Source organism: Trachemys scripta, chromosome 4, assembly GCF_013100865.1.
Source record: "Trachemys scripta elegans isolate TJP31775 chromosome 4, CAS_Tse_1.0, whole genome shotgun sequence".
NCBI lineage: Eukaryota > Metazoa > Chordata > Testudines > Emydidae > Trachemys > Trachemys scripta.
This window is the reverse complement of record NC_048301.1, coordinates 93,857,612-93,869,645: the sequence shown is the minus strand read 5'-3', so window position 1 is coordinate 93,869,645 and position 12,034 is coordinate 93,857,612. Positions and strand designations below refer to the sequence as shown.

The following is a 12,034-nucleotide window of genomic DNA, read 5'->3' as shown; positions in this document are numbered from 1 at the left end:
AGCGCTACGGGCTTTGGGCAGCCCCCATACCTCCGGACCCTGCACCGCCGGAGCCCGGGAGGGGAAGTGCCCGGCCGGGGGCGCAGGGTCCGGAGGCAAGGGGGCTGCCCGAAGCCCAAGTGCTACCGGCTTCACGGTTTGCCGGGCAGCCTCCAGACCCTGCGCCCCCGGCTGGGCGCTTCCCCTCCCGGGCTCCAGCTGCGCTGGGGAAGCGCTGGCCGGGGGTGCAGGGTCTGGGGGCTGCCCGGCAAACCCTGAAGCCGGTAGTGCTGGGGCAGCCCTTTCCCCGTGGCTAGGAGTGGGAGGGAGGAGGGGGCGGAGTTAGGGCGGGGTTAGGGGTGGGGAAATGGGTGGGGCCAGGGCCCGTGGAGGGTCCTCTTTTTTTATTTATTAGATATGGTAACCCTATGCTACTATATCTTGTCTCTAGTAAGGTAAAGAAAAGACTGAGCTGCACAGCAGAAGAGCCAGTTAAAGATCACCAGAGCTTTGTCTATTGAGCAGTTCTGCCGCCAGTTACTAAGGAAGAGTGAGACGAGAACTTGGTGTCATCTAGTGTCTGGAAGCACAGTAATATAGTAGCTACAGTTATGGCGCTTAGATGAATTGGCCACTATGTGAAAATAAACAAAAAGCCACTAAATCACTTGCATTAAGGCAGCTTTGACCATCTTCAGCATCTCACATTCAGATACTGAGCAACACTTGTTTATCACAAACTGAATGGCTTCCTTTGTCAGTAACTTTTCTTCTGTGTTACTATAGAGGTCCCATAGTATCTCCACGTGTAAAGTTGTATTGTAATCCCCACTACCTTTATATGTAAATCCTACACAGCTGATTATGAGAACATTTAAATATTTTTGTCCAGATGTTACAGTGATGTGCGCTCTGGAAATTCATAAACTTAATCTTCTTGATATGTAGATTTCAGTGCAACTTTTACAGTGCTTAAAAGTTGTAAGAGTCACAATGTCTTTTTTTTGTTTTTTTTTTTGTTTTGTTTTTTGTTTTTGTTTTTGTTTGGTGTGAAGAAGGATCTGTTTGGCCAACAGAGTAGTTTTAAAATTCACCAAGCAGTTTATCCAGCTTTGTAAAGAGGAGAATCAATTTAATTACGTCGGTCTACCTTAAGAACAGATCTCTCGCCAGTCAGGGAGCAAGAGAACACTTTTTACATGATACAAATAGTGTTATAACTATTTTTTTTAAAGAGGCTGCAAACAGGCAAATGATTCAGCCGATCTAGAGAGTGAAGTAGTTCTATTGTGTCTATTTGACTGCATTTTGTTTTTTGAGCTATGTCTGCAATACTCATACTAATTGTGCTTATTTTAAATAAAAAAAGAGCAAAAACCGAATGACAGCAGATTAGAGAAGCTACAAAGTCCTGTTACATGGTTTAGGGCCACCATCTTGGATTCACACCTCTGAAGACTACCTACCTTCAGAGATGTATTACAAAGAAGATTAAATATTTTTAAGCGTTTAAAATGGTCTGAGATTCTGCCTTCGAAAGGAGTAAGTCTAAAGTTGTAGGTGAGTTCTAGGGTTCCCATAGCTGAAAAACCTACAATTTTTTTTTTTTTGTCAGCCACAGTCAGTCAGTACTGTGTATGCTAAACCTATTAAAGAAATGAATGGTGCATGTTCTGGAAACTAAGGATTAGTGTCCTTTCTAAAAAATACCTGGGAAAACGACCATGTGTTGGCCTTGAATTTGCTTGATAAATACTCTTTACTGTTGGCATATTATATTTCAGTTTATTCTGTAGTACAGTTACTAACCCAGTTATGTGGTTTTCCTCTCCGTTCCTGCCAAGCCCCTTTCTCAATAATTAAGTCTGGTCCCAGCCCTCTGAGATGACTGCAGATGAGCTGCTGCCCCTTCGTTCAGTTAATTTGGCCTACAGTGCAACTTGAGGTGTGAGAAGCGTGGAATGCCTTAAATTCCATAATAAATTAGAGGTTGCACTTCTATAGCATCTTTCATGTGCACAGCTCAGTGTTTTCTCAACACTTACAGTTTTTATATTTCTTTAATTCTTTCCCAGGTTAAGGAACATACGTTATGGCTTCAATACAGTCCTTGTGATCCTGATCTGGCGTATCTTTATTGCAAGATCACAAATGGCGAGAAACATCTGGTACTTCGTGGTTAGTCTGTGTTACAAGTTCCTCTCCTACTTTAGAGCATCCAGTACTATGAGATACTGAAGAGAAGAATTTTAGCATTAGGACATCTATGCATATGGTGGTCTAACTGCACAAAGCCTGTAAAATGTACTTAGTCATCTCATCTTTTGTAAAAACATGAAATCATCTTAGACCCGGAGTGTGAAATATACAGTACAGTATATGTAATGTTTAATTGTGTATTCGATAAAAACTTAGAGAATAAAACAGTTGAATACTGGATCAAATTGGCATTAGACGGATGTGTTAGTATTACAAACAAAAATTTATCCACGGCAAGTTTAACTCTTTGGCCTAGGCAGAAACATTTGGATTATTGGCCAATATAACTGTGCAATTCTGGAATGCATTTGATTGAAATCTGCCTTAACAATTAACTTCTGATTTTAATTTTTACTGTAAATAGGCACATTCAGTAAGAACAACAAAATATTGACTCAGTTTGTAGACCTATTTATTTGAGATTATCCTAGGTTAGTTTTGTCCCTTTACAAGCCCATATGAGTGACTGTGGATCTTTGTAAATTACTGATAGCTCCTTATGTTGTTCTGTTCTTGACTTTTATCACCTTTCCCTCACTTCCTTCCTCAAAGATTGTAAGGATATGATGAAGACTCCTTCATTAAAAGAAATGCATCTCTCTTAATTGAAAGGCTAGTTGTCTGATCTAGTCTTCAAAATGCACACACTGATTAATTCTGCCCTTATATACTGTCATGAAACTCCCATTAAAGTCAGTGAAAACCATTTGCATGTCTGAAAGCAGAATCAGTCCTTTTATTGAAAAAAGAAATAAAAGGAAAGGAACAATAACCGTGAAAAGAACAGAGATGCAAGCTGTTGAATTTCTTCACCCTAGATGATGGCTAGATCAGGAATACAGAGACAATAATTACACAAGTAGTTCAAGAATGACCTCTTCCAGAGGAATTTCTATATTATTTGCTACTATTTATATTATTCATAGAATATTTAAGTTCTGGTTGGCTAAGACAAATTGTATATTCTCCGTCAGATAAAAATGGTTTAGCAAAGTATGCCATCTTCTATAATCATAATCTCAACAAAATCCTCTTACTACGTGAAGGATTGAAGTTAACGTACTTGCAAAAAACACATTAAAAATGATCCAACACAAACCTGCATTTCACTGGGGAGGTAGGGAGAAGAGGAATCCTACACATCTTAAATAAATTAAGAATTTTTTAAGTTTACAATATTTAGTAGCAAACTCTTGGCTAAAATTGAAGAAATCTATTTTTCTGCATGTCTATTTTGTTTTAGCAGGAGGAATATGCATTGAATAACTGCAAGAAACAGCTGAATTCTATTTTAATGCAACACTTAATGAATTTCCCTTTGTATCTCAATTGCCTACAATTCTATTTTAAAACATTTTTAACATTGCTTTTATTTGACACACTGACCTGCACACCTACATGGTATGTTCTCGTTAAAATGATCAGTTTGTGCTGTACTTAAATCCAGTATGTGTTTTTGAATATGCCTGGAAAGGTAAATTTTGAATTAATCATACAAAAATTACATAAAACATATATACATATTTGTTTTCTTTTCCCATTTGAAATAAGTGTGCAATGAGCTTATTTTGCTGTTCTTATGAAAAGCTAACTTGAAAGGAAAACATTTTATTTCACATGGGTGTATATCTAATTTTGGAAAGAGAACAGCTTCCTTTGTTGAAGCTAAATACTCTGTAGTAAGTACTTAAAACCTTACCTCCTTTTAAAGATACTTGTGTGTATATTCTTTACAGTGATACAAAACTATAATGGTTTAGGACCACACCATGAAGTGTGAGAGACCTCAAACACTGGTTGAAACTACAATAAATTGTGGCTTTTGTGATTCGAAATGTTACACTTAACTGTAATATTCCTAATGTATTTGTCATAGCTGCCTCCCTGTGCATCTTCTGTTATTGGACTTGAAAATATACTGTTAATGAAATGTAGATTTTCTGCAGAAAGTGCCTGGAATCTAATGACCCACCTTTTCCATTCTTGGTATGTGGGTGAACTTGGAAAGAGGCCCAAATATATCAAGATTGTGAAATTAATAGTTAAACAACTTTTTCTCTCTGTAACCATAACTTGTTTTTTACATAGTTCCTTTAATGATAATTCCTTTAAACTGAGCAACTGAGAATTATGAAGCCATTGAGTTGATTTTTCTTGTCCATAGCACTCTTTAAAGGAATCTCTGCTATTGAATGAATAAATGACTGAAGTAATTGCATCATTTTGAGCATAAGAATCTCTAATCTTTTCCATGTAAACTTAACCATTTAAAAACCCCAGGCTTTTCTTTATAATTGAGACTATGATTAGCTGTAGATTACTAGTTTTGTTTCATACACAAATTCATCAGTCACCCTGTTTAATTCATGATAGTGACTTATCACATTAAGTACATTTATTCTGTCATTCCACATGAATCCGCCATTAAAATTGTATCTGAAGGCACTTTTTTTCCATATAGGACACTATATTTTTGCTTTTTTTTTTTCGTATTAATGTTTGCAGTTTTCTGTTTCCAGAACTATAAATATTAATGAGAACATACTGGATCTATATTTTGATACCGTAAGGTTAATGTGTCCTGTAACTCACTAAATAACAGTGAAATCTGACATGTTAAGTAGGAGGAAGAGCAGTCTGAAAACAGATGGTCATTAAACGGGTATACCGGTATTTAAAATATGGGACCAAGGGAAAAGTGCTTTTTCCTATAATGGAATTTTCTGCCATAGGAACAGATACTCTAAAAGAAATGTTAAATCTGTAAGCTTTTATAAGACATCGATAGAAACATTGGGTGCCTTTGTTTGTAAACCAAAAATAAACAAATCCCTTAAATATGCCGTTTATAATATTTATTGCATCTTTACATATACTGAATTTCTCAAGTTTTGAGTTAAATTGTGTGGAATACTTAATTGAAAATAGAATTTACAGAATTCAAGGTTATACTATCTTGATAAGCTCTTTGTAGATACATATGCATTTTTGTGTTTTCTTACCATTACCAACTAGACTTTCTGTATCTCTCATACTGTTGTTTTTTATTTAAGAGGACGGAGCACAGACTAAGATTTTTATGAGGTATTGCTCAAGTGCATAGCTAGGAATTTTTGGGTATATTGAAGTTTGTTACTCACTATCACCATCTCTTTGTTGGTAATGTTAATTTCTGTATATCTGAGTGCATGAATACTTCCTTTTGCAGGTAAAAGGGTTGAAGGTTAGGAGGAAAATATACCTAAAATATGAAACCTAAGGAAATACTAGTTAATGCCACAAGTTTATTCCAACCAAATGTGCAGTACATCGTGGCTTTGCAATAAGCTGTAGGCTTTAAGTTTGCATGAGTGAATTGCAATCACTGTACCACAGAGACGGAAAACCTGGAACTTTTGAGGAGAATGCAGGAGGAAGTGCTGTTAGCTTTGTACAAAAACAGTGTTCATAACTCACCAGGGCTAAGGCACGACATTAATGCCTGTTTTCACTTGCCCTTTGAAAGATTACACTGGTAAGCATGATAGGTTGGACTTGTTTGTTAATTCTTGACACACACACACACACACACTCTCTCTCTCTCTCTCTCTCTCTCTCTCTAAGACTCAGATTTTGGAACAACGATGCAAAAGGAAATGAAAAATATTGGTATTGCAGGAAACTATAAACGATATACCAAATTTGATAACCTTCCTTCATAAATTCCTAATCTAGTATTAACAATAATTTACAGGGATGGTTATGTCAAACTGAAGTAAATGTCAGATCTAAGGAAACACGTATCCTTTTATATAGGAGAGATGAGAGGTGTGGATAAAATATTAACTAGCACTAAATTTGCATACTTCATATGATACTGAGGGACAAACTGATAATTTAATAAAGAAACAAAGCTAGGACACTGCTGTAGAAAAATGCCAGCAAATGCTTAAAATATATTCTATTCATGCTGTCCTTTTAAAAAATGTTTGCTCAATATGGAAAAGATTAAAGTGTTCACAGTACTTGTGACTTGCTAGAAGCTATGCAATAGTTCAGTGAACAGTGTAAGTGTGAATTACCCACTCCTGCTTCAAATCTGCAGTGTAGTGGGTAGGGGAGAATGTGAACTGGATTCATAGGGCCTCATTTTTTCCTTTTTAACTTCAGGCTTTTCTTAAATTTATTATAGTGCCTCTTGCAATGCATCTACTTTGGCTTTGTCTGTTTGAAGAAGCTTGCTCTTTCTTTTGTCTGTTTCAGATGACTGGATAAATAAAAGGTTAGTTAACTTCACCAACAGTTCTATTTCTCTGTCCCCTCAAGGTACATTTTAACTGTGCTTCCACTTTCAGGATTTATTTATAAGCTCAAACCCATTTTCCCTCCAACACTATCTGGTTACTTTTTGTGGTATGAGGTTGGAAGTCTCTTTGGCTTTCTCTACCCTTCAACAGAACTGTAACTCATATTGATAGATAATTAGTAATTATACTACCATCTTGTCTTTTCATGATATGGAGGGGCTGAAACAATGACAGCTTTGAGCAATTTTAACTGTGTGCATTACTGTGGGAAATGAAAATAATGACTGGTGAGGTTAAAAGTTCTGATTAGTTTAGAAATGTACTGAAGTAAAATTTAAAGCATGACGAAGGGTGATTTGAATGCAATGTGTGGGATTTTTCTCTTAATTCTGTTGCATCCTATCAACTTCTAGTATGGTGGCTGCTGACAGTGGCATTTAATTTCACTTACTAATTGAATGGCTGTTCCTCTCAGGGCAGTAATTAGGACACTCTGATTTTCCCCAAAATGAAAACATTTTTATTTTTATTGTTGGGTTTCATTGTGGTAGGCACTGTAGAGATACAGATAGTAAAAACTTACATTTTTTAAAAAGTGCAGTATGTGGCATTTCTCTGACCATCATAGCGAACATTCTATAGCAGTCTAGAGAGCAACAACTAAAACCCCAACATTGTTGAGGGTAATCTAGTCTCTCTCTCCCTTTAAAAAAGTGAAACTGAAGATGACACAAAATCTAGAATTGTAATATTCTAGAATTGCTAGGTGAGTGCTTGGCCTCCCTGGAAAGGGATGACAGACATAGCAACCATCTACTCTGCTTCTTCCCATCCACACGCATTGTTGACTTGTTTGGACTTGACCTGTATAAATCTTCCTAATAGTACTTCAGTGGCACTGTACACTGGACTTCACGTGCAAAATAAGCAAAATAGCTAAAAGATTGCAGTAACATACAAAACTTGCTGATGTTATGATACAAGTAAGGCATTAAATAAAAAACCCTGAAGTATCATTGTTTAATCTCTAAGGGACCCCTTGATCCTAGTTCGGCGCATTAGTGATAGGAGAGAGAATGCAAGTAAGAAATAATTATTCATTTTGGTAATATAAGCCAATACATGTGGTCAAAACTTCCCCTACACCCATGTAATCAATTGGAGTGATGAACCTGGAAAGTAGTAATGTCGAGATCTTTGGACAGCAACTTACATATTAATATGTAATTGGCTAAGACAATCCCTTTCTGTATGCCTCTAGTGAGATTACACCTGGAATATAATGTTTAGTTCTGGGCTCGCAGGTTACTGCATGCTCTCTCCTTTATTCATTTTTCCAATATGCAACAAAAGTGGAGTGTGGGGCAGGGCTGATTTTATAAGGAAAGATTAAAAGCTAAATATATAGTAAGCAGTGATGAGAAGGGGGCAGAGAGTATAACAGTCCTCTACAAGCATATGACAGATGGAAATATTTAGATTGGTATAGTAACTCCTCATTTAGTCATCCCAGTTAACGTTGTTTCGTTGCTGATCAATTAGGGAACATAAAATAGAATATCAAGGTTGGAAGGGACCTCAGGAGACCATCTAGTCCAACCCCCTGCTCAAAGCAGGACCAATCCCCAGAGAGGGTTTTTTTTTTTTTTTTGTTTTAACCCCAGTTCCCTCATTGGTTCCCTCAAGAATTGAGCTCACAACCCTGAGTTTAGCAGGCTAATGCTCAAACCACTGAGCTATCTGGCAGCTGCCAGCTTTGTCCACTGCTTGCAGGAAGAACAGCCCGTTGCAGTTAGCTGGTGGGGGCTTGTAACCAGGGTGGACCAGCAGCCCTCCTATCAACTCCCCCACTCTCCTAAGTTCCATGTGCTGCAGCCCGCCCAGCAGGCTTATCAATTGGCAGTTCAGCTGTCCCTCCCCCACTGCCATGTGCTGCTCCTGCCCTCTGCCTTGGAGCTGCTCTCAGAGACTCCTGCTTGCTGGGAATGGGGGAGGCTAATGTCAGTGTCATAACTATAAAGGGAAGGGTAATAGCTGTCCTGTGTACAGTANTTCACGCAGGCCCCTACATTTGTACCCTAAAGTTCAAAGTGGGGATCTCAGTCCTGACAGTCAGGGTGTCCCCCTGCTCCTGCACCCCCCCTTATCCCTTCTCCATATAGAGCAAGGAGGGGACACGGAGGGAGAGACAGCGAGCTTGGGGCAGCAGCTGCTAGCTCAACTTCCCGATCCACTTAAAAAGACAGTGCACTTAAGAGTGGGTCACCTTACTTAAAGGGGCAGTGTGCATCTCTCTCTCTCCCACACACAAGGGGTGGGTCTGTCCCTGTCTGCTATGCTGTCTCCCCTCCCTCATGTTCGTGCTGCCTTGTGTGAGAGGCTACATTAACAACAATGTGTTAACCCTTGAGGGCTCTGCCGAGTGCTAGTTCATCATTTAGGAGTAAGGCATTCCCTAGGAAATATCCCTCCCTCTTCCACCCTCTAATTTCACTACCTCAACCAAGCTTCACAATCATCATAGCTGTGAACAGTATTAAATTGTTTGTTTAAAACATACACTGTGTGTATATCTATATAATATATAGTTTTTTTGTCTGGTGAAAAAAAATTTCCCTGGAACCTAACCATTTACATTAATTCTTATGGCGAAATTGGATTCACTTAACATCATTTCACTTAGTCGCATTTTTCAGGAACATAACTACAAGGTTAAGCAAGGAGTTACTGTACAAGGGCAGTAATGGGTGATACTATAAAATGGGGCAATTCAGGCTAAATATTAGGAACATCTTACTGGTAGGCAGAATATTACATTTAAAGGCTCTTGTGGAAAGTGGTGGAAGCTTTATTGCTTTGGAACTCATAAATAACTATGAAACAAAAGAGAATGCATAGAAGGAACCATCCTGTATTGGTAGAGGGGTGGACCAGATGACTTGAGGTCCAGGACCTCCATGGTAGCATTCTCTGAAATGCTAAATTAAATTAAATCAAAATGGAGCCAGATTGACCTTTTTAATTTTAAGTGCCAGCATAGAGCAGTTTTTAAACTAAGAGCTGGGGGAAAGCTGGCAGGTGCAGAGGAGCATGTAGTTCGGACAGAGGCATCCTTTAGGGGAAGATCTATAATGGAGATTCTCTATTTCCTAGTAAAGAGGAGAAGATGGAAGACTATAAAAATACAGGTAGGATCTGATGAGAAAAAGTCAAATGAAAGAGTCTCATTCAATTACATCATGTAATAGAGGATAGCTAAAAAGTGACAAGTTTTTAAAGTGCTTATATACCAATGCTAGAAGTCTAAATTATCTAAGATGGGTGAACTAGAGTGCCTCATATTAAATGAGGCTATTGATGTAATAGGCATCACAGAAACTTGGTTAAATGAGGATAATCAATGGGGCACAGTAATACCAGGGTACAAAATATATCGGAAGGACAAAGTGTCATGCTGGTGGGGGATGGTACTATATGTGAAAGAATCAAATGAAGTAAAAATCTTAAATGAACCAAACGGTACCATAGAATCTCTGTGGATAGTAATTCCATGCTCTAATAAGACTATAACAGATGAGATGCATTACTGACCACCTGACCAGGATGGTGATAGTGACTGTGAAATGCTCAGGGAGATGAGAGGCTATAAAAAAAAAATAATAATAATGGGTGATTTCAGCTATCCCCATATTGACTGGGTACGTGTCACCTCAGGACGGGATGCAGAGATGAAGTTTCTTGACCCCTTAAATGACTGCTTATTGGAACAGCTAGTCCTGGAACCCACAAGAGGAAAGGCAATTCTTGATTTTGTCCTGGAGGAAAATAAAAAGTACAAACTCTCTGGCAAACAAAGTGTAAAAATATAATTAGGAAGGCCAAAAAGAATTTGAAGAACAGCTAGCCAAAGACTCAAAAAAAAAATAATAGCAAAAAATCTAAGTACATCCGAAACAAGAAGCCCGCTAAACAACCAATGGGGCCACTGGATGATCAAGATGTTAAAGAGCACTCAAGGACGATAAGGCCATTGCGGAGAAATTAAATGGATTCTTTGCATCGGTCTTCACGGCTGAAGATGTGAGTGAGATTCCCAAACCTGAGCCATTCTGTTTAGATGACAAATCTGAGGAACTGTCCAAGATTGATATGCAAACTAGATACAATCAGCTTAGGTTTGAACAGAGACTGGGAATGGCTGAGCCAGTACAAACATTGAATCTATCTCCTCATGTAAGTATTCTCACACTTCTTATCAAACTGTCTGTACTGGGCTATCTTGATTATCACTTCAAAAGTGTTTTCCTCTTACTTAATTGGCCTCTCAGAGTTGGTAAGACAACTCCCACCTTTTCATGCTCTCTGTATGTGTGTGTATATATATCTCCTCAATATATGTTCCATTCTATGCATCCGAAGAAGTGGGCTGTAGCCCACGAAAGCTTATGCTCAAATAAATTTGTTAGTCTCTAGGGTGCCACAAGTACTCCTGTTCTTTTTTTCAAGATTGAGGTGTTACTAGAGGAGGTTTTGGAACAAATTGATAAACTAAACAGTAATAAGACACCAGAACCAGATGGTATTCACCCGAGAGTTCTGAAGCAACTCAAATGTGAAATTGTAGAACTAACTGTAGTTTGTAACCTATCATTTAAATCCGCTTCTGTACCAAATGACTGCAGGATAGCTAAGATGATGCCAATTTTTAAAAAAAGCGCTCCAGAAGTGATCCCGGCAATTACAGGCCAGTAAGCCAGAATTCAGTACCAGGCAAACTGGTTGAAAATATAGTAAAGAACAAAATTGTCAGACAAATAGATAAACATAATTTGTTGGAAGAGTCAACATGGTTTTTGTAAAGGGAAATCATGCCTAACCAATCTACTAGAATTCTTTGAAGGGGTCAACAAGCATGTAATTGCCAGAAGCTGGGAATGAATGACAAGGGATGGATCACTTGATGATTACACTGGTCTACAATTTTTGAGAAGTCATCTGCTTCAGAGATAAAATGTGCTACTTATTATGTATTTTTGATGTGCTGAATTCAAATAAGACAATTAAAACAACTGGCTATTGTTTCTAAGATAGTTAAGGTTTTACATTTTATCTGTCTATCTATCTATCTATATATGTTTTTAATCATAAATTGTAAACCTAGGTCTTCATGTGTTTAAGGTTGCTTTACATAATATTTCACCTGTCCTGTTTATGTAACACTTTAAAAATCAGCAAAAGGGTTATATAAATAAAATGTATTATGAAACAAAAGGCAAAAAACTATTATGTACATAGTTTAGTCCTACTCGGCGCTTCTTGGCTTGTCTCTTGTTTTCATTAAATGGAGCATCTCTTGTCACTGTCCAGCAATAGTCTGCAAGCATTGATGGGCTCCATTTGCCCTGATAGCGTTTCTCCATTGCTGCAATGTCCTGGTGAAATTGCTCGCCGTGCTCGTCGCTCACTGCTCCAAAGTTTGGTGGGAAAAAAAATCTAGATGAGTGTGCAAA

The 12,034-nt window shown here is 38.0% G+C and overlaps 1 protein-coding gene across 3 annotated transcripts in view; it reads left to right on the top strand.

Annotated features, from left to right (window-relative positions):
* FAR1 (fatty acyl-CoA reductase 1) overlaps window positions 1-5,078 on the top strand; it is a 79,879-nt gene extending 74,801 nt beyond the window's left edge. For all 3 annotated transcript variants that reach the window (XM_034769961.1, XM_034769962.1, XM_034769963.1), the window contains exon 12: window positions 2,055-5,078. In XM_034769961.1, coding sequence (XP_034625852.1) covers window positions 2,055-2,217 — 163 coding nt within the window. In that variant the 3' untranslated portion in view covers window positions 2,218-5,078. The remainder of the gene's footprint in view (window positions 1-2,054) is intronic.
* Window positions 5,079-12,034: the final 6,956 nt, after the last annotated feature.